This window comes from Sinocyclocheilus rhinocerous, unplaced genomic scaffold, assembly GCF_001515625.1.
Source record: "Sinocyclocheilus rhinocerous isolate Xijiao unplaced genomic scaffold, SAMN03320098_v1.1 scaffold513, whole genome shotgun sequence".
NCBI lineage: Eukaryota > Metazoa > Chordata > Actinopteri > Cypriniformes > Cyprinidae > Sinocyclocheilus > Sinocyclocheilus rhinocerous.
The window spans coordinates 568,981-591,517 of NW_015656019.1; the positions used below are offsets into that span (position 1 = coordinate 568,981).

General features: G+C 35.8%; 1 protein-coding gene across 1 annotated transcript in view; it reads left to right on the plus strand.

The window, feature by feature from the left end:
• The window catches only part of LOC107719223 (protocadherin-15-like), a 217,308-nt gene that overhangs the window by 97,863 nt on the left and 96,908 nt on the right, over positions 1–22,537 (plus strand). The window contains exons 14-18 of the mRNA XM_016526598.1: positions 7,317–7,373; positions 12,679–12,758; positions 14,705–14,798; positions 16,043–16,171; positions 19,746–20,051. Coding sequence (XP_016382084.1) covers positions 7,317–7,373; positions 12,679–12,758; positions 14,705–14,798; positions 16,043–16,171; positions 19,746–20,051 — 666 coding nt within the window. The remainder of the gene's footprint in view (positions 1–7,316; positions 7,374–12,678; positions 12,759–14,704; positions 14,799–16,042; positions 16,172–19,745; positions 20,052–22,537) is intronic.

Here is a 22,537-nt window from a genome sequence, read left to right on the forward strand (position 1 = left end):
TAATTTTTTAATTTTTTTATTTTCAGACTTTATATGTATAAAAATACAGTTAGCACTTGCTGGTAAAATCATCATCCATGATTATAAAGTGTTCATATGATAAAAACATCAGATTTCTGAAAATTGGAAATTTTATTAATTACATTTATTACATTTAAATGCATTACATTTTATTAATTTTTATTTCCCAAAACTCAATTGTAACTATTAAATTAAGACAATATTTTAACTATATATTTGGCTAGAACACACACTGCAATTTATTTACAGTTCCTGTCACTCATGTCTCTTCTCTCATTGAAAATGAATGACTGTTCGCTTTAGTTCAGTCTCTTCAGTCTTCTGTCCTCTTGAGATTATTTACTGCTCTTCTAAGACACTGTGTGAGTCACGATCTGTCCTGTGGGACTCCTCTGGCATGAGGAGCATCTACTTTATTAAAGGGATCATATGATGCTATTTCAAATTTTCCTTTCTCTTTGGAGTGTTACAGTCATATGACCCCTTTAAAACAGGCAATGTTCTTACTTTAAGATTAATATTTCTGTCTTGAACATCAAGTCTCAGCATGACAACTATTCGCTGTGATGTACAAAACAAAGCAATTGAAACAGTGCTGTTTGTTCAGTATATGAAGTGTCTCTTCAGGACTCTGTCAATCGATTGGTTCTATTGATCTGAGATTTGGGCTCAAGTGTCTCTGATCTTTCCAGAATCCCTCATCTCCAAGGAGCAGTTAAAAAGACAGCTGGATCACAGGAGGAACATTTGAGCGCAGTGTTTTGATCATTGTTTAATCTGAGAGGTGGAGTTTGTTCATCTTGGACCATTTCAATTGGGGGTGTCTCATTTGGGATGGTGTCATCAAGGATGACAGAAGTAGGCGAGATGAAGTCTCTGCATGAATAATTTAATTATGTAAATTTAATTAATTATTTATGTCAGAGTAATGAGAGTAATGAATATATATGTATACACACACACACAGTGGGTATATAAAATAATCACATTTTGTTGCTTTGCAGCCTGAAATGAAGACGGACACAGTTTTTGTTTTATCCAGCTGTATTTACTCAGTGCAACTTATAACATCCAAGTGAAAGATATAACACCAACATGTCAGAAAAAAAAAAATAATAAAAACAGATTCACTGATTTGGAAAAAGGATCACCCCCTTGTGTCAGTATTTTGTTGAACCACCTTTTGCTTTAATTACAGCATGTAGTCTGTTGGGATTTGTCTCTACTAACTTTGCACATCTCGACTTTGCGTTATTTGCCCACTCTTCTTTGCAGAATTGCTCAAGTTCAGTTAAATTTGATGGTGACCATTTGTGGACTGCAGTCTTCAAGTCATTCCACAGATTTTCAGTGGGGTTTAAGTCTGGGCTCTGACTAGGCCATGCAAGGACATTCACCTTTTTCTCCTTCAACCAATGTGTGCTCAGTTTTGCTGTGTGCTTTGGGTCATTGTCATGTTGGAAGGTAAACCTTCTTCCCAATGACAACTTTCTGACAGCAGAATTTCCTCAACAATTTGACGGTATTTTGCCCCATCATTTTTCCTTCTATCCTAACATGTGCTCCAGTCCCTGCTGCAGAGAAACACCCCCATAACAGGATATCACCACCTCCATGCTTTACTGTAGGAATGCTGTTATTTGGATGGTGAGCTGAATTGGTCTCATCTGCCTCAGAATCTTCAAGTTGCGTTTTGGCAGAGCTCAGTTGTGACTGCATGGTTCAAAGCAACAAAATGTGATTATTTTAAAGGGGGTGGTTCTTTTCTATACCGACTGTATACACACACAGACACAAACACACATACTGTATATATTTTATTTATTTTGAGGACCTTTGTGGCCGGTTACACAAAGCTAGTTGAACACACTTTCTTATTTTAAGAGTATATTTAGAGTTGACAAAATAAAAAAAATCCAACCAAGTTTAAAACAGATTCAGTGAGTTCACATCAGTCACTATAAATGTTCTCTGTTTAGATTAAAAGATCGTTATGAAAAATATAATGAATTAAAATGCATTTACAAGACAGGAAAAAAACACTTCTGCTGCCAGAAAAGTTTAAGAAGGCAGAAAAATTAATGTAAGCGAATGAACTGAATTGATTTAGTAATTTAGTTCACAAAGAGCATATACATTTTAAATGCTTTATGTTTTCTAAAGCTTGTGTGTGTGTTTGTGTGTGTGTGTGTGTGTGTGTGTGTGTGCGTGCGTGCGTGCGTGCGTGCGTGTGTGTGTGTGTGTAAACAGCAGCCAGAGCTGTGCAATTTTGTTTTTAAAATGTCACTGTTCACTGTGAACTACCTTAATTTGGGTCAAGAGAATCGGGGAATAGCTTTATAGCATTACATATGTCACTTTATGACATAGGCCACTGGCTTTGGCCAATCATAGTTTAAAATTTTGGGATGGCCAATCAAATCGCACTCGCCTGGACACACCCCTGCTCACTGCGAGATCGTGATGATTTGAGTTCTGATAATCAGTGTTAATCCATTTGAAAGGCTTAACAATAGTCTGCTTATCAGCACAAAACAGAGACCCAATCACATTTAATAGGTTTTTTTTTATAAAGAACAAACAGGCTGAAACAAATACATGAAAGGAAATTAGCTGTAGAGTTATTAGGCCTGGAGAGAGACCAACACAATCAAACTCCACTTCCCTGCAGTGTGTTTTTAATGCTAATGTTCATCCAAATGTGAAAATTCTGTCATCATTTACTCACCTCATCTTGTTAAAAAACCTGTATGACTTTATTCTGTGCACTCTTAAAAAAGTGTAATTTCGCAATGATGTAATAGAAGAACCATTTTTCATTCCCCAAAGAACCTTTCAGTTAACAGTTCTTAAAAGAACAATTTTTTCTTAGCGTGAAGAATATTTGATGATCAAAAGAACCTTTTTCCACTGTAAAGAACATTTTGTGCAATGGAAACATATGAATGTTAAATATTCTTCATGGAATAGGTGTCAATGAAGAAGAGTGTGGAACGCAAAAGAATATGTTTAGCAGAAAGTTTGAGCTGCTCACTTCCATAAACTTATAGAGAATGGTGACCGGGGCCAAGTAAAGGTGGCAAAACTGTCTTTTGGGCTGAACTATTCCTTTTAAAAATCTATTTTTGGAGTGAGGGTGAAATGTTCATGCAGTGTGTCCTTTTTGGCTGTGAGCAGTCATTCACAATCAGCCCGTCTCGGGGGTTCAGCTGGACAGTTGATCCTCTGACAGGCCAGAGTTTGAATTCCCATCACGATTCTCCTACCTCCCTTTAACTGACAAACACCTTTTACCCTTCCCTTCATCCTCTGATCCTCCCTCTTTCATCCAGCAACACCTGCTGAGAAGAAAAATCGAAACTTAAATCTCTTTAATGTCTCAGTTGTTTCTTCTCAACATTAAATGGTGAGTAAATGGACTCTGATGCTTAAGTCTCCTGCTTGTCAGTAATCTCACATGTTTCTCCTCTGGAGTTTCAGAGGAGATCTTAAATGAAACACAAGTGAGACTTTATTGAGGTCTCCTGAGCTATGAAAGAGCAACTTCTGAAGGTTTCCTCCGGGAGCTTCTAATGTGGGTTTTTCTGAGTGCATGTTTTTTAGTTTTGCTTTTTGTTTATTCAATTTCTTACTTTCATTGCCTATTCAAAATCCATTAGGGCCAGACACACAGAGGGGGAACTGGATAAAAATGCTCTTTAAATGACAGAAACGGGGCTGAAATTTTCTGAGTCAGACACTGAGATGTTTCTCACTCTCTGAATTTTGTGGCGAAAGTTATTGTAAGGAAAATGTGAAGTTTTTGATCACTGAGAGAACCGATGACACTGTCTTTCATGCTGTCTTGGACTTGCACTTTATTCTGTCTCTTCAATTTCTCTTTTTATTGCTGTACCATAATATCCCTTTTGATTGTGTTTGATTGAATACGTGCATCTCTGAGACTATACTAATCTGAGGTACTCTCACATCATTTTCAAAGGCATTCTGGAACAGATGGACAGCTGAAGAGCTTATTGTAGAGCTGAACTTACCAGGATTATTATAGTTAAAGGGGTCATATAATGTTGCTAAAAATAACATTATTTTGTGTATTTGGTGTAATGAAATGTGTTTATGCGGTTTAAGGTTAAAAAAACACATTATTTTCCACATACTGTACATTATTGTTTCTCCTCTATGCCCCGCCTTTCTGAAACGCGTAGATTTTTACAAAGCTCATCGGTCTGAAAAGCGATCGCAACGAAACACACAGAGTCTTCACAACATGGTGGCGGAGGTGGCAGCAACAATAAAGTTACGCCTTCTTTCTTTGTGTGAACATTTGGGCGGTGTTATGCAAATCTTCCCACATCGTGACGTAGACATGTGGGGGTGTGTTTGAACGAGGCGTTTTAGGAGGGCATGGACAAGTCTTAACTTTTATAAAGAATATCTCTTTGGGTTTGAGACTTTAGTCTTTGCAACTTTAGGGATCTTATCTATTCACGAACAGCTTGTAACACTCCAAAGAGAAAGGAAAACTTGAAATCGCATCATATGACCCCTTTAACTAAAACTAAAATCATAAAAATATAGAGATGCACTGATATGAAATTTCTCAGCTAATACCGATAGCCGATTATTCAGAATTCCATCTGCCGATACCAGTAGCCAGTGAAATAAATCTCTTACAACTAATGCCGTAAACTATACAGGGAACTCTCTCTTTTGGTACAATAGAGGTTAAAATGAACAACAACACTACTAGATTCAATGCTATTTATTATTGTCAGATATAATAATCGTTTGTATACAACTCAATTGCACATAAGGTAGTTTTCATAAAAACTTGCCTTCATGACAGATTTATTCAAACAAACATACATAACTAACAGTAATTATGCTCCCTCTAGTGTTTATTTATAAAGTAATAAAGTAAATCCTAAAGTAAATGAGTAAATAAGGTGATGTTGTTCACGAGCCGTTTTATTTGACGTCTTTCTTTCGGTTGAAATGCTGTTTGAGCGATTATCTGAGACATGATATCTTTAAACATACGTTCTGATGTTCATTCATTTTTCATGTTCCGCTTTTATTAAAGTGGAAGAGACTCGCGCTCCGCGCTGCCGCTTGAACTGAAGCTGCTACAGCGATCTGTCACACCACATTTAAGCTCGTCAAAACGGCATTTATTTTTTGAATGTTGTGATAAAATATACAGAATTGGAAAGCTGAGTTTCTTATCAGAGGTTACAAAGCACAAAGCTCTTTGTGATAATTCGATTGGAGGCGCATTACAAATAATATTTTGTGAAGGGAAAACCGTGGAAGTTACCTGAAATAAAATATAAAAAACTTAGTGTACTTAAGCTACTTTAGCTAACATTTCTCATTTTCATTTAGTTTAACTTGAAATAACTGAAATAATTAAAACTGATCTCCAAGAATCAGCAGCCAAACACTCCTTAAGGTCAAACCCAGCGAGTGTCTAATAACAGCACAATCGAGTGGTCAACCTGCCTAGGGCCAATGCAAGAACTCCACCTGGATACAGAACAAACCACTCTGGAACCGCTGGCCTGGAGCTGTTCTCCAACGTAATATTTACGTATGCAAAGCTTTCCTCTCCTGCTCAAGCTGAGGAACCGCTGGGCTTTGATCCACATTTACTGCCATGATTCTCTGGGGGAAAAGCTTATGGAAATGCAAGCCGAGGAACAACGGAGTAACCTACGGCTGCTAGCTCAGCACTTTGAGTGTCTTTGAAAGGAATGCAGTGGGAGACTTTGGACAAATGTTTGCTGTGGCAGTTTTAGGCGATAACATTTGTAAGCTGTCCCATACTGAGAATTTGTTGTATGAAGTGCCCACATGCTGTGCTATACGTCAGATACAGATCAAATCAAATCAAATCAAATCAGCAGGTCTGTTCTAAAGCAGTACGCAGAAAAAAAAATCTTGGTTTCCAAGTTGCTATACGTTACAGATCAAATCAAATCAAATCAAATCAGCAGGTCTGTTCTAAAGCAGTACGCAGAAAAAAAAATCTTGGTTTCCAAGTAAAATTGCAAAAGATATATAAGAATAAAGCATGAAGTTACTGTATATATATATAATTATATTAAGTATATAATATTTTTATATTTTAAGTATAAACTGCCATTTGGTAAATAAATAAATAAATTTAGTTGGTTTTATGCTTAAATTAAACCAACAAGACAAGATAGGCATGAATAATTAATGAATTAAGTTAAATTGTAATTTTATAATTTAAAATTTATATAAAATTATATAATTTTATTAATTTATAAATGTTTTATTAATTACGTAATATTTTATATTTTAAGCATAAACTCCAATTTTATATATATAGCTCAGCACTTTGAGTGTCTTTGAAAGGAATGCAGTGGGAGACTTTAAACAAATGTTTGCTGTGGCAGTTTTAGGCGATAACATTTGTAAGCTGTCCCATACTGAGAATTTGTTGTATGAAGTGCCCACATGCTGTGCTATACGTCAGATACAGATCAAATCAAATCAGCAGGTCAGTTCTAAAGCAGTACGCAGAAAAAAAAATCTTGGTTTCCAAGTAAAGATATAAGAATAAAGCATGAAGTTACTGTATATATAATTTGATATTATAATGTCAAATTATATATAATTATATTAATTATATAATATTTTTATATTTTAAGCATAAACTGCCATTTGGTAAATAAATAAATACATTTAGTTGGTTTTATGCTTAAATTAAACCAACAAGACAAGATAGGCATGAATAATTAATGAATTAAGTTAAATTGTAATTTTATAATTTAAAATTTATATAAAATTATATAATTTTATTAATTTATGAATGTTTTATTAATTACGTAATATTTTATATTTTAAGCATAAACTCCAATTTTATATATATAGCTCAGCACTTTGAGTGTCTTTGAAAGGAATGCAGTGGGAGACTTTAAACAAATGTTTGCTGTGGCAGTTTTAGGCGATAACATTTGTAAGCTGTCCCATACTGAGAATTTGTTGTATTCACTCCTGAATGAATCAGTCATTTGAAAGAATCAAATGAATGAGTAAATGACTCGATGACTTAATCATTAAGACATTTACCACCACCTACTGGCAGTTTTAGTTTTTTTTTTTCAGTATCATTTCATTAAAGAAACAATATTTCCATAGTAATAATAATAATAATAATAAATTATTAAAAGTAGTTCACCCACCCAAAAATTTTGTCATCATTTCCTCACCCTCATGGTCCAAAAGAGTATATGTAATAAATTTTATGTTCGCCCACTTTCAGTCAGGTGTCCTACAGTGTGGAGATCTTCACTAATATGCTGCCCGGAGAGACCGTCCTGCAGGTGAGGACACAGCACTACAGCTCAGAAACACTCACTTTGCTTATGAGAAGCCATTTATGACTCATTTATTCATAGTGGAGTGTTTGTTGAGAACTCTAAATGTGATTTGGAGTGTGAAATGAACTCGGCACTATGTTTGTTTCATTATTAACTTAAGATTGTAGTCAAATTATTTAATGTAACTCAACAACGTCTGGATTTTTTTTCTGAAGAAATAAGTGAAAAATGCATTGAAAAATGAAGCAAACGGTCATTCAGCTAAATGAGCATAAAGTATAGCAGGCAATAAAGAAACTTTTTAAAAAGGAACCAGATCATATGAACCGCAGTTTGGTTATGGTTTATTTAGTTTTAGTTTTAGTTTTAATTAGGGTAAATTTGAGGTTGATTGCACTCTACTGTTTTTTTTATTACAGTGTGCTGTAACTCTTGATGTTGATCATTAATTTAAAAACATCACTGTATTTTTTTTTTCTTATTGGTAATAACTTAAAGGCACAATATGTAATTTTCGCTGCTAGAGGGCGCGTATTCAAAATAAACAAATAGACAAAGGCGTAGTTTGATGACGCCGTGACTGAGTGTGGGAGGTGTTGTCTTCATCCCCACAGCCGATGCAATCCGACGGGGCTCGGCCAGAAATCATGTTCATGGAAGAGCTAATGATTTATTAACGTAGTAGAATGAAGCAGGGTGAGGCTGAAAGCCGTCGAAGCGAAACGAGGCCGCTGAATGAGTGTAACACACGGCTAGAAAGCAGCGAAGCTTTTATTATGCCACTGTCGACCGCTTCCGCTCCTTCCGGTCGTGCGTATGTGGGGAAAAAAAGCAGCGCTGTTTTATCATACTAGATACATTTGAAAGTTCTGTTATAATGCTACTCTGTGAGGTCGTCACCGGTATATTAAAAAGCACAACATATTAAAGCGTCATTGGCAGGCGACACAATGACACTATAGACACGGTCCATGTCACTAGTTAAAATGGCTTATTTCTCTGGATTGGCAGGCGACACAATAACACTATATACACGGTCCATGTCACTAGTTAAAATGGCTTATTTCTCTGGATTTAAACATTCTTCGAAACATTTGGGATAATGTAAGTACACAAGTAAGCAAAATATTTTAACACTGTTCTAGTGGTTTTTGGATATTTTCATGAAAAAATCTTACATATTGTGCCTTTTAATCATCTGAACTCAGTTGCATTCATTAATATATTCTCCCCTTAATAGCTTCACTGTATTTTGCGCTTCATCTTAGCTGCTTGTTGCTTTTTTTAACTTTAGCCAAGCTTTTTTAAGTAAGTAGCTTTTCTATAATTAATTTGCTTTAAATTATTCAGTTTCAAAGTAGCTTTCCCAACACTGATTTGTTCAGATGACCTGTCTATTTTAACACTGTTCTAGTGGTTTTTCGATATTTTAATGAAAAAATCTTACATATTGTGCCTTTTAATCATCTGAACTCAGTTGCATTCATGAATATATTCTCCCCTTAATAGCTTCACTGTATTTTGCGCTTCATCTTAGCTGCTTGTTGCTTTTTTTAACTTTAGCCAAGCTTTTTTAAGTAAGTAGCTTTTCTATAATTAATTTGCTTTAAATTATTCAGTTTCAAAGTAGCTTTCCCAACACTGATTTGTTCAGATGACCTGTCCATCTGTCGCTCTCTTTCTCGCTCTCTTTCTTTTGCCACATTTTGTAAGTGACAAATACATCTGAGTTCATCAGTGCATTGACGTTCAGTTCAGCAGCTTGTTTAGTTCGATCTATAAACACAATGCAGATTAAAAATGGCTGATTAATTCTGTATTTCTGTATTTAATTCTGTTATTCTGTAAATAACCAAACTCTGTTTGATTAAGCGCTCAGAAGACAAATGACAACAGTTTTCATCTGCATTGTGAAAGTGGCTTGTGTAGTCATGGTGGGCTGACAAAAAGTGGGACAAAATGATATAAAGTGAACATAATGTGTGCTTTTCTGTCCCTCAGGCAATGGCATATTCACTCTCTCTCAGTAACGATTCTCTCAGCTTTATTTTGGCATTCTGCTCATGTTCTGCTCTGCCTGTGTTTGTCTCATTCCGTCACGGCTGGGTCACGATTCAAAGGAAAATCAGTCACATAAAGGCCTGTAGTTTCTCTTGAAATAACAAGCTGCCCGGATCCTCCTGAAATGAGGTCACAGTTCACAGCTAGGTCAGCCGGGCCACTTGGATGTGTTTTATAAGCCATATTTGCTGCCCTCGAGTGTGTGTGTGTGCGCGTGTGAATTTTTTCCATACCTCAGCACTCCAAGCAGCTAAAGACATGGCGGTACGGATCAGTGCTTCTGGAGAGTTTTCTCAATAATGAGAGCCGTGGATGGAGGTGGCGCTTTCTTATTAGCAGGACTTTTAATTAATTACTCTCAGGGTGTATTTATTGCCCCGGTGCTTTTAAAGATGATAACATTCAGGGTTACGAGTTTACATCTAAATGATGTCTTTGAACCTAATCAAAAGTCTTTAGTCTTTGATCTGTACCTTTGTGTTTTAGAATTTATCTTGAATAATCATATTATGCTGCTTTTAAACCTCATTAATACTGAGAGTCTAATCTGCATTTTAATAAGGATGGAAGCATGGATTTTCTGTTATGGTTGATTTAAAGTAATGAGTGTTGAGTTTAAAGAAAGAAAAAGTTCAGCAAGTAGAACTAAGACCTCATCTGTAAATATTATGAGAAAATTGCATGTAAATATTATAAAAAAAGTACTAGGCTCGTGAGCACCTTGGTTTTTAAGCCATGCATTATAGGAGTACCATGGTATTCAATAAAGTATACTACCAGTTAAACATTTAGATATGTTTCATCATCTGAAAAAAATAAATACAATTTGTTAGAAAGACAAATGCCTGAAAAAACCCCAATAAATAAATAAATAAAGGGACATGATATTTTCAGTCCTGGAGAAGTCATTGTTATTAAGAAAATACACAAAATTAACAGTGGTGTCTGATTACATCACCTTGCGCCTGGCATTATGAAAACAATGTTTGGGATACCACGATCAAAACTTAGCATATAGACAGTTTGATGTTGAATATTCATCCAAATTGTGGTGAAAACCAAATTATTTGTGTGTTAAAATAGAATTCGTGTGTTCAAAATGTAAAGAAATGCTTCTATTACTTCACTGGCCATCGGAGCAAACCAGCCCCGTGACGTCACACGCGGTGGTACTGCAAGATGGCAGCGCCCTTGCTCTAAAAACTATAACAAAACATCCTTTTTTCTTTAAAATGGTTTCATTAACCATGTTTGTTATATATTTTTTAATCAAAGTGGAAATCACTTTACTAAATAATGTTAACTTAACTGACTGCTTCACTTCCACTTTAAGCCTTTGCAGTCTGATCAAATTATGAGCCAAAAAAAGATGTTGGCAGATACACTGGAAATAGAAGGTCAAGCTGAATGCATTGCATTGTGGGATGCAGTATCCCACGCAGTACGGCCTTTTGTATACTGCACATTTTGATAAATGTAGTAGGTCATCTGGGTATTCTGTGCATGCAGAAAATTTGCATACTACTGAATGCACAGTAAAGATACTGCTGAAGTAGTAGTATGTTGTAAGCCATTCCAATGTGATCTCATTAGAATTTGTATGTATTTTACGTAAAATGTGGTTCTACAAAACGTACATTTACTTAAGTTTGCACAGACACTAAAACATAAAATACTGACATATTTACAGCATTTAAACGTTCAATATTGATGACACCTAAAATATAAATTATGTACGTATGAACAACTTTACAGACTTAAAAATTAATCCTTATGTTTTATGTATTATGTTTTCAATTGCATTATTAAATGAAGTTTACTCATTTACATAATATGAAATGATAACATTTCATTCTGTTCTGTGTGATTTCTGCTGCCAACTCATTTTGAAGAATACATAATGTTCAACAAGACTACACTTTAAACCCTTTAAATGAATAATATTTCTGCAATCGTTTAACCATTATTTATCATGTAAAATTTACTTTGTTTGCCATGGGACACAAAAGGCATTTTCTCCGACATGCTGTGACTGACAACAGAACCATAAAATAAAATACACCAAAAAAAGGACCATTTTATCTGCTCGGCTCAAAGTTCAAATGGCAGGGCAGCGCGCGCTCAATAGAGCAGATGAGTTTACTCGCTGATGAGTCTCAGTCACATGAGCACTAAACAGAGCTGTGAGATCCAGTGTGAAGCGCTTGATTTTAGTGAAGAACACAATTAACTCAGTGATTTAAACTAGTTTAAACTCTGATGAAACAGTGCTGACAAACAGCAGAAACACTGTGCGCAACGGTATAGTCAGAAGGCTTTTCAATCTACAAATCGCATTCATTTACCATGGATTTACTGTGGTAACACTAACTGCACCATGGTATTGTGACATAAATGTGGGATATTCATATTGAATTTTATTATATTATTAATGTAACCATTTATTAAAGGAGTAATGGAATATAATTACAGTATTTTTTGTGATTAAGCGTTTGTTAATTTATACTAAATGTATTTAGACTACTGTTTTTCATGCAAATACTTAGAAACCATATAGCTACATTTTTACCGTGGTGTTGAGGTACTATCTGTGTGGTTTACTGTGCTTATCATGATCCAAATGTATGCTATTATAGAAAACCAATGATTCATTTTAATAAAAGAATAATACAATTTTATCATATAAAAATTAGGTTTTTACCATTTTTACAGATGTTACTGTTTTTGTTAATGAACATAAATTTACATCTGCATCCTAACTCAAGCTACTACTACTGTCAACTCAAGCTACTGTCAAATGTGCATTTCTAAGAGACAAAAAATGTAATATTAATATTGCAGCCTGCACTGCAAACTGTGCTGAGGATATGCATCATCAAAAAGTCAGGAACACAAACCTGTTTCATGATTTGAAACAATATCACTTAATTATAATTTTATAATTAAAATAGTATATGATTTTAGACAACTCAGGTGCACAGACAGATTGAGCTGTCAAACTTAGAAAACAGCATAATCAATAACAGCAGATATCCTGGAAAATCTAGCAAAGGTGTAGGGTTTTAAATTTATATATGTTGTAAAATGTCACTGATTCTACATTTGTTCATCATGCCCTTCAATCAGACTTGGCCTTTGCATTGTTATCCTGCAATTGATTTTATGTTACATTGATTTTATTTTTCACCAGCCAGTACTTGTCTGAACTACTAGTGTAAATTAAGTGTGAATTGGTGTATTTTCACAGGCTACAGACCGTGAGCTGGATCCGATCACCTATCAGATAGCAAGCGGTGACCCACAGCAGGTTTTCAACCTTTCACGAACGTAAGTTTTCATTAATAAACAAAATTCATCAATTAAGAATATACAGATCCTATAAAACTACATTTCCCCTAAAAGTGTAACACACCGACTCTGTATTGCATTCAGAATATTCCCTTTTTTTGCGCATTCTGACCAGCCCAACACAGCAACACTGACTCATCCAATTGCGTGAGTTTAGGGACGGGAATATCTAGTTCATATATTGCATATTGTCTATACAGCACATATATTTGCGTCTCTCTGCATGAGAATCCCTCATTGGAGGCATGAAGACGAGACAAAAGCACAAACAAGCTTACAGTGTGAACGTTTCTGACGGTGGGAGAGATTGTGTGAGAAATTGAAAGGCTTTATTTAATTGTAACATCATATAGTTGGTTTATTAATGACACTTAAAGGGGTCATATGATGTTGCTAAAAAGAACATTATTTTGTGTATTTGGTGTAATGAAATGTGTTTATGCGGTTTAAGGTTCAAAAAACACATTATTTACCACATACTGTACATTATTGAAAAGCAAGGTGTGCTGTGATTGGCCAGCTACCCAGTGCGTTATGATTGGCCGAATACCTCAAGCGTGTGACGGAAATGTTACGCCCCTACTATACTGTGATGATGCCCTGTCAGGCTGGAGCGATGATTCAAAAACATGAAAACCCATTATAAACGAGGCATTCGTTGCATCCAGTGGGGACATAATTATGGATTATAATGACTTATACTGTCTTTTTACGCACTGCGTTGCATCGTGCCGCGTAAACATAAATGTGAGCTCAGTGTAGGATGAGCCTGGTGATTTGCAGAAATCCTATTGGTCTACAAATGATAAAGGCGTCCCTGTGGCCGGCAGTTCAGCATGGATGATCACAGATACTGGTTGTTGAATTGCACCCGTAGATACCAATGTTTATTTACCATCTGCGTTGTTTTAGTACCCGATTCATCAAAGGAATTATGCAAAGTATGGTCACGACACAAACACACCCAAAAATTTAATCCTGAATACAATTTCCAAAGCACAATTTCTGATTCTGCAGGTCGTTCTGAGTATGTGACCTACCTCATCATTATGAAAATAATCACAGCATGAAACAGATGGTTCATCCAAAATTTAAAATTCTGTCATCATTTACTCACCCTCATGTTGTGTTCTAAACCTGTATGGGTTTAAGAGTTTATTCATGCTGATTTTTGTCTATGTAATGAAAGAGGAATTGCTGACAAGATTAAAAAAAAGTCAAAAAGCATGTTAGAAGTGTCATAAAAATATCCGGTATTATTCATATAAAAAATATCCTGTATGATTCATAACTCTGAATATCTGCAATAGCTTTATATATGGAACAGATATTGTGCACTGAAAATAGTGCCCTCAAATCTAATTTGTGCAATTTGAAAATGAGCATATTCAAATTTGGTGCATTATGATTGGGTTATGAGACCCAATGAAGTTTGACATCACTGATGTGACTCATCTTGGAGCACCATATTTAAATATACAGTATGTATAGTATATGTTTCACCATTCATTGTGTTTGAAGAAAAGAATCATAGAGGTTTCGAAACAACAAAGAGGAGCGAATGACTGAATAAAGTTTGGATAAAATGCTCATTTAATTTAGATGACGAGATTAATCACTGTCCTCAATATAAAAATAGACAATTATAAAGGCATAATTAAGAAAAAAATCAATACTATAATATGTACAGTGAGGGTCTTTGCTTATATTGATCAAGGCAGTAGTTGGTTTCTGAGGGTATGCAGCTGAAAAATTAATTTCATTCATTTTTTTTGTCTCTCTACGTCCCTTCCCAGTTTGTCTCTGTGTACATTTTTTTTTAAATGGCAGAAAATAAAGCTTAAAAAAATTATGAGATGAAAATATTTAGACTGAGGCAAGCAGTTAAATAAGAAATTTAATGAACATGTTTTGTGTCTGTTCAGTATAGGTCTTCTGCTGCTGGCCAAACCTCTGGACAGAGAGACCATCGACCAGTATCGCCTCATCGTCACGGCATCTGACGGCCACCCAGGAGGGGTGAGACTGCACCCATCCCACAATATCAGCACTATAACACTGACTGATGGCTGCTCTGATTCAAACGTCTGATCTCTTCACACCCTCTTTTCATATCTTTCATATAATAGGTTTTATGGCACATATTCATGTTGCTTTAAATGCATACAGTATCTACACAAAAGTACACAGTAGCTACACAAACATAGCTTGAAAACTGTGTATGTCTATATCATTTGGTATTAATTAGTTTATTTCTTTTGCATAGTCATTACTGTCAAAAACTCATCAGGGATGTTCTGTAATGAGACTCAATGCACATTCTGTTTAAACACATTCACCTTTTTTAAAAGAGCATGTAATTGTATTATCAGCTTAGCTTCTCTAATGAGAGAATTTTAGCTAACAGAAACGCTGGAGTGCTAAATGACTGCATGAAGCTCATTTATCAAACACAGTCTGATATCTGTAGAGCTGATGAGGAGGGAGTTTTCAAGAAAGACAGGCATGTAAAAAGCATTTTGAGACAGAAGGACGTGCCTTAATCTTTCCCTGCGCAACATGACTGGGCAAAATGACTTTCATCTTGTCAAACAAGTCCATTAAATCATTTCCATTCCAGATCATGGTCATGGAAAGTGCAAAGAGGTTAATTAATCAATGTAATTTACCTGACCTTCAACCTCTTAAAACATAATCATTTTACACAGCTCCAAACTGTTTGTTTGGTGGAATGATTTGTGTTGCTCAACAGAATGATACCTGAATCATTCCTGGTCAGGCCACACCGACTGTGCCAAAATTCAGACTCTGCCAAGACTCCAGCTTAGGGGGGCATGTTTGTGACTGAAACAGGAAATGAGAGCATATATGCATTTTTAAGAAGGCATATATGTAGGGATGCACAAAAGAATTTTAATATAAAAAAAAGAAAAAAAAAAAAAAAAAAAGACTGACAGACAGCAGCAGGGTGAATGTCAGAGTGAATACTGTGAAAGGTTCAGGGTTTGACAGCAAGTGCACACTGAACTCCAGGGTTCAGATCTGTCAGGGCTGTGCTTTTTGTAGGTTTATAGGCACAAACAAACTAACAATTCCTCCCTACATTTTCTGCAAAGACCTTCATCTTCATCCTTCATAATTACAGATTTATAAGATAGCAAAATAATTTAGTTTCAGGACCAACAAGAATGTTGATCCGGTAACTTGCCATTCTTATATATTTAATTCCTGTTGATATTGAATTAATCTGTCTATATTTGTAGATTTCCACAGCCACTGTCAGCATTGTCATCACGGATGTTAATGACAACGACCCCACCTTCGACCTCACTCTTCCCAGAAATCTGACCGTGAGGGAGGAAGAGACCAATGTGCTCGTGGGTCAAGTCAGGGTAAGTTCCATGACAAAATAAGTAAAGTATCTTTAGTTTTGGTGAGATTTTTAGCTTCTGAGGGTCCCGTGAGGTTTACACCTGCCGCCCCTTTAACTGTCGTGCCGCACAGATCTTCAGACATCACTTTCTATTGTTCCCTAATTAAGTCATGGTAAATTAGAGTCATTAGTCACCTTACAATCAGTCCCTTATGACTGCTTCTGTTCCGCCCTGCCAAGCTGTTAGATTTTTAATTAGCGTGTTTGATTAATCATGCTTTGGTTGGTAAGAAAGATAATCAATGAAAGATGCGTTAAGCTTTCATTCACAATGCCGTGTTGTCATTATGCGGCTCTTTACCGCTCATTTGTTGTTCTATGATGTCTTGATCACTGAGTTTGGTGTCAATGTGATTGACAGGAGTGAGGTGACCCAACGGTGCCTTCGTGCTTGAATAAAATTGTGATTGAAATCATTTAGTGCTTGTTGACCTCATATGACATGAGATTGTTTTCATGAAGTAACTACTAAACAACGAAAAATTTGTTTCTTGGACATTGCTCAAGATGGATCCCTCCCTATGAGCTGTTCTCTCTCTTTCCATCATCTTTCTTTTTATTTCATCATCCTCTCATGTTCTGTGTAGTCTGCCATGTTCACAACAAGCAGGTACTCACCAAACTTTGAGGCCTCAATCTCAAATTCACACACAGATCCCTGTGGAGATCAAAACCACCTGGATTCTTATTGTGCTGTGACAACAAACAAGCATACACATACAAACACTTCACACATCACAAATGCACATCAGTGTGTTTCTGCTCTACAGACACTTACAGCCATGTTGTTTGCCACAGGCTAACGTGTCCAAAAGCCTTAAAGGGGTCATATGATGCGATTTCAAGTTTTCCTTTCTCTTTGGAGTGTTACAAGCTGATTGTGCATAGATAAGATCCCTGAAGTTGCAAAGACTAAAGTCTCAAAACCAAAGAGATATTCTTTATCAAAGTTAAGACTCTGCCACGCCCCCTGGCTGGTCTGGGTCAGCTGGCCAATCAGAGCAGACTGCGCTTGTCGGAAGGAGGGACTTTGTAGAAAACGAAGCGTTTGAGAGAGGCGGGGCATAGAGGACCTACAATAATGTACAGTATTTGAAAAATAATGTGTTTTTTGAACATTAAAGCATGTCAACATATTCTGTTACACCAAATACACAAAATAATGATCTTTAAAAAAGCATCATATGACCCCTTTAAGATACTATTCACGCTGAGAGCTTCAAACAAGGCTTCAATAAAACAATTAGCTTTGTTTTATTGAAGCCCCCCCCCCCATTTTGAAATGCAAAATAAATGCATTTCAAATAAATGCTGTTCTTTGAACTTTATATTCATCAAATACTCCTAGAAAACACGTCTTTAACAAAAATAATAAGCAAAAAAATCATATTTTGGTTTGCATCCATGAAGTTATGTTGCAACTGAATTATTCTCACTGAATCAGCTTCTCTGTAATATGTAATGTTATATAATGAATGAATGAACAAAGTCAGTACATTTTTGTTTTAACAAAATTAATGCTTTTATTTTATTTAATTGCATTAAACTGATCAGAATTGACGGTAATGATATTTATAATGTTACAAAAGATTTATGCAATATATTTAAAATCACATGGAAAACAGATATTTTAAATTGTAATATTTCACAATATTAGGTTTTTAATGTATTTTTGTTCAGATAAATGCAGCCTTGCTGACATAAGACACTTGTTTCAAAAATGAAAAATCTTACTGAACTGAACTTTTTAATATATATATATATATATATATATATATACAACCCCCCCACACACATATATATATGCATAAAAAAATATATATATATATATATATTCCACCTAATATTTTTGCATTTTGCATCTTTTATGAGCTTTAGTGTGTATGTAGTAACTGACTGTAAATGGTCTAAATGTACTTTTAAAAATTATCTAGTGAAGGCAAAAAGATGAATTAAAATTTTTTAAAAATGGTGAAATGTTTCCTGATACTGAATAGCAGTCAACAGTGACGTTAGGAAACAGGTTTTTAGTTACGTATTGTGAAGTGTTGTTTGTTTATTTATCACTCAGTTTACATTTTCAATCCATTAGTTAATTATTGAGGCGAGCAGATGGCATGTAAGTGTGCTGTCAGGACGTTTGATGAGTGCTGCTGGTGGGAGGGCCGTGGGCAGCACTTTCATTCCTCAGCACTCGGATGTGGCTGTAATTTCTCAAGGCTCAGGCATGCTCTTTTCATTTCACTTATTTCCATTCGCCCGCATTTGGATTTTGGCCCTTCATCCCCCTCATCTTCCTGTCCCTCCTCTCATCTCTCCCCCTCTCTTCTCCTGGAGTCTGTGTCGTTCATGTCGCCAACCCGGCTTGCTTGTCTAATAACCCCCCAGTTATTCTTCCCATCTGCATCTGTAATTACTACAGGAAGGAATTATAGCAGGGACCTCTGAAGCCATTACAGCCGAGCACTGCTCCCATGCACACATACAAATGAGCCGCTGTAACCACGCAGGAATTAAGATTAGTTCAGCAAGTCTTTATTTCTTTGCCCTAAAGGACTGCCAGTGATTATTTAAATGTTATTTATTTATTTATTTGTTTGTTTATTTATTTATTTATCCATTGTAAAGGCTGTGCTGAATGCTTGGTAAAGGTGAAACCAAAATTGTATATCACGATTTGAGTAATTTGATATCATAATTAGTGGTCGACCGACAAGTCGATGCAGTCAAAAACCTATATATATATATATATATATATATATATAATTTTAATTATATATTTATATTTAAGAAATTTGAAATAATTTGAAAAATAATTATAAAAATAAATGTGTATAATAAACATTACTTATACTTTAGATAACAACTTGATTCTGTAATCCTGTTACAGTATTTTTCACAAATAAAGAAATATTTACAAATATATAAGTAAAAAGGAAGTAAACAATAACCAACAGGGCACTCAGTAATCTGGGAAGTACCAGCACGAGAGCCCACAAAGAGCGTGCTTGACTGTAGTTTTTTCTCTACGCAGAAGGTCAGGACCAGAACGATAGAACCGCTCGGCTCCGAAGCGAAAAGCTGAATATGCGCTGCATCTGCTGCCTGCTTCTACTCACGCTGTGATCAGCGGCAGCTGGATGCAATAATCGCATGCCAATGTGCATTGGCTCGTTTAGTTTACACTCGAAGTAGATTGGTCTCTCTAAGCGAGATCCCAATTCGTCGGTCATCCGACGTGACGTCGAGAGTGACCGACTGAAAGGGAACTAATCTGTATATATTCAAGGTAGGTAAGATTGTTTTAATGTTTTTGAAAGTTTCTTATGCTTATCAAGACATAAGAAATCCATTTATTTGTAGTAGCAACTATTTATAAGTAGCAATTATTTATAAGTAGTAGCAATTATTTAAAAGTAGCAACTTAACTTGATGGATGCAAATCAAAACAAAAGATGATTCAAATAACTAAAAAATGTTGAACATACTATATTTAAAAAATCATGATCATGAGTGCATGTCTCTGTTTTCAGGCCACCGATCCTGATGGCGGGCTCAACGGTCAGGTCCGATACCGTTTGCTCTCCTTTGTGTCTCTGTTCACCATAAACGCCACGGGCAGCATCTTCACTGCGGTTCCGTTGGACCGAGAGACACGGAGCTGGTACGATCTGATCGTGGAGGCGTCAGATGGAGCAGTGGACCCCCGCAGGACCACCATCACACTGCTGGTGGAGGTGACAGACATCAATGACAACAGCCCTGTGTTTTCCCAGCCCATCTACACCGTCAACGTCCCAGAAAACACCCCCGCTGGAACCGTCATCCTGAGACTCAGTGTAAGTGCTTGACTTATCCATAGCTCAGCGTTCTTGTTGTGTAGTTCACTCATATCTGAATACTTCACGATTTGACGTTGCTGAGTGGCATAAGCTGTTGAGAAAGGTAAAGGTGAACTGCGAAATTTCTGCCTTCGTTTGACCTGGGCATCTAACCTGACTTTTAGAAAGGAAGGAAAAGCAGATTGTCTGTGGGTGGGTGTGTGTTTCTTTATGTGTCTGTCTATCTGTGTTGTGTCTGCTGGCCTGACAGTAACTGGCTGATTATGTGTGTTTAGTTTCCCCTGAGAGTGTGGGGGGAAAACGTCTCTGCATTTCCCTGTTTATTCCTGACGGGCGGCATATTTAACTAGATAAATATTGACACTCTTGACAGACCCAGTGTGAAAAGCAGGAGATGCTGTCTTGTGGTAAATGTGCCTCTAAACGATCACACTCTTGGGAGTTTTAGCAGAATGCCAACGTAACAACACAATCTCCAATGAATTTTATATAAACTAGAGACAAATATGAGCAAAAAGTCTCAGAGGCGAACTCACTAAACTGTTACTCCACTTTAATGTGCAAAACTCTGTCTTATTTGGATATAATTTGCAGTCCAACTTTAAGGGATAGTTTAGCCAAACATGAAAATACTGTCATCATTTACTCAGCCTCATGTCATTCCAAATCTGTGTGACATTCTTCTGGTAAATATCAATGGGGTCCAGTGTTGCTTGGATTTCAGTCATGGTCATGGTTGGTCTTTATACTTTTGTTTATGGTCTGAAAATGTCAAAAGTATAATAGTAAATAAATGTCTGGTTTCTAAAAATTAATTAGCAGAATACAAATGAAGTAAATAATTGAGTAACTCAAATATGTGTTGCATCAAAGCATTTAAATAAATTTCAGGCAAGATGTGGCCACCTGTTGTTTTTATATATTTGTAAAAAAATAAAATAAAAATACAGGTGGCCTTGGAAAGCTTGGATTAATTAAGATATATTTTGCTCACCAGGGCTGCATTTATTTGTTCAAAAATACAGGGAAAACAAAAACAGTAATATTGTTAAATATTATTACAATTTTAAATAATGGTTTTCTATTTTATATATTTAAAATGTAATTTATTTCTGTGATAACAATGCTAATTTTCAGCATCATTACTCCAGTCTTCAGTGTCACATGATCCTTAAAAATCATTCTAATATGCTGATTTGATGCTTAAAAAACATTTTTTTTATCGTTATCAGTGTTGAAAACAGTTTTTGCTGCAAAATTTTTTGTGGAAAACGTGATACATTACCATTCAAAAGTCTGAGGGTAAGTAAAATTGAAATAAATAAATAAAAGTAACAAAGACGTTTATAATGTTATAAAATATTTCAAATTCTTTTGAACTTTTTTCATCACAAAATATGAATAAACACATGCATGCATACATATATACTGGTTTCCACAATAACTATTAAGCGGCAAAAACTGTTTTCAAAATTGATGATAATAATATTAATAACTTAGTACCAATAATAATTGAGCGCCAAATCAAGCATATCAGCTTTTGACTGGTAGTATTTGTATGTATATATTGAACATATATTGTTTTAACGCCATATTAAATTCAATTCAAGTTTATTTGTATAGCGCTTTTCACGATACAAATCGTTGCAAAGCAACTTTACAGCAAATTAAGTTTCTACAATGTTTAGTGGTAGCTTATCAGTGGTGACTGTCAGTTAATGTACATATGGCAGAAATGTACTGAAAAATCAATTAAAGACGTATATGTGTGTAGATGTGTCCAGATGCCACATGTTGGTATACACGTGTAATCTGGCCTAAAACAATGTGTTCAGATACAGATATACATCAGCAGGCACAATTGAAAAAAAAAAAAGTTAATTCCCCTTTTGGATTCAGATTGAAGGAAAAATAAGGTTGAGTACGTGTGTGTGGTTGGTGGATGAGGGGCAAATGAGTGACACTGTTTGAAGACAGTGATCTTGCTGCTTTATTTTTATCTCAGTGTGTCTGACACCTTCGGGTCCCTGCAGCACTGGCTGGTGTCAGAGCGCCGTGGGTCCTGGTGACAGGATCTGGTCCGGGGCTGATCAACTAATCAGATTCCCTGGGCTGCTTCTCTCTGGGGGTCTCAAGCTTTATTTATATACTTCTAAAACCTTCAGTGTGGAATTTAATTCCTTGTGCCTCCCACGTCAAAGAAAGACACCTGAAAGGTTCCCACACCCACAGAGACACAGAGCTGCTCAGAGCGCCTCTCCTCTCCTCTGCTGTGCTGTGCTGTGCTGTCTAGGCCTGTCACGATAACAACTTTTTGTTGTGCGATATATTGCCCCAGAAATAATTGCGATAAACGATATTATTGTCATTTTAAAGACCATTTTATGCCACTGAATATATCATCATAATGTAACAGCATAATAATGCAAGAAGGCCTACACACTTCCAAATGACAACAAACTTTTAATTTTAAGAATATTTAG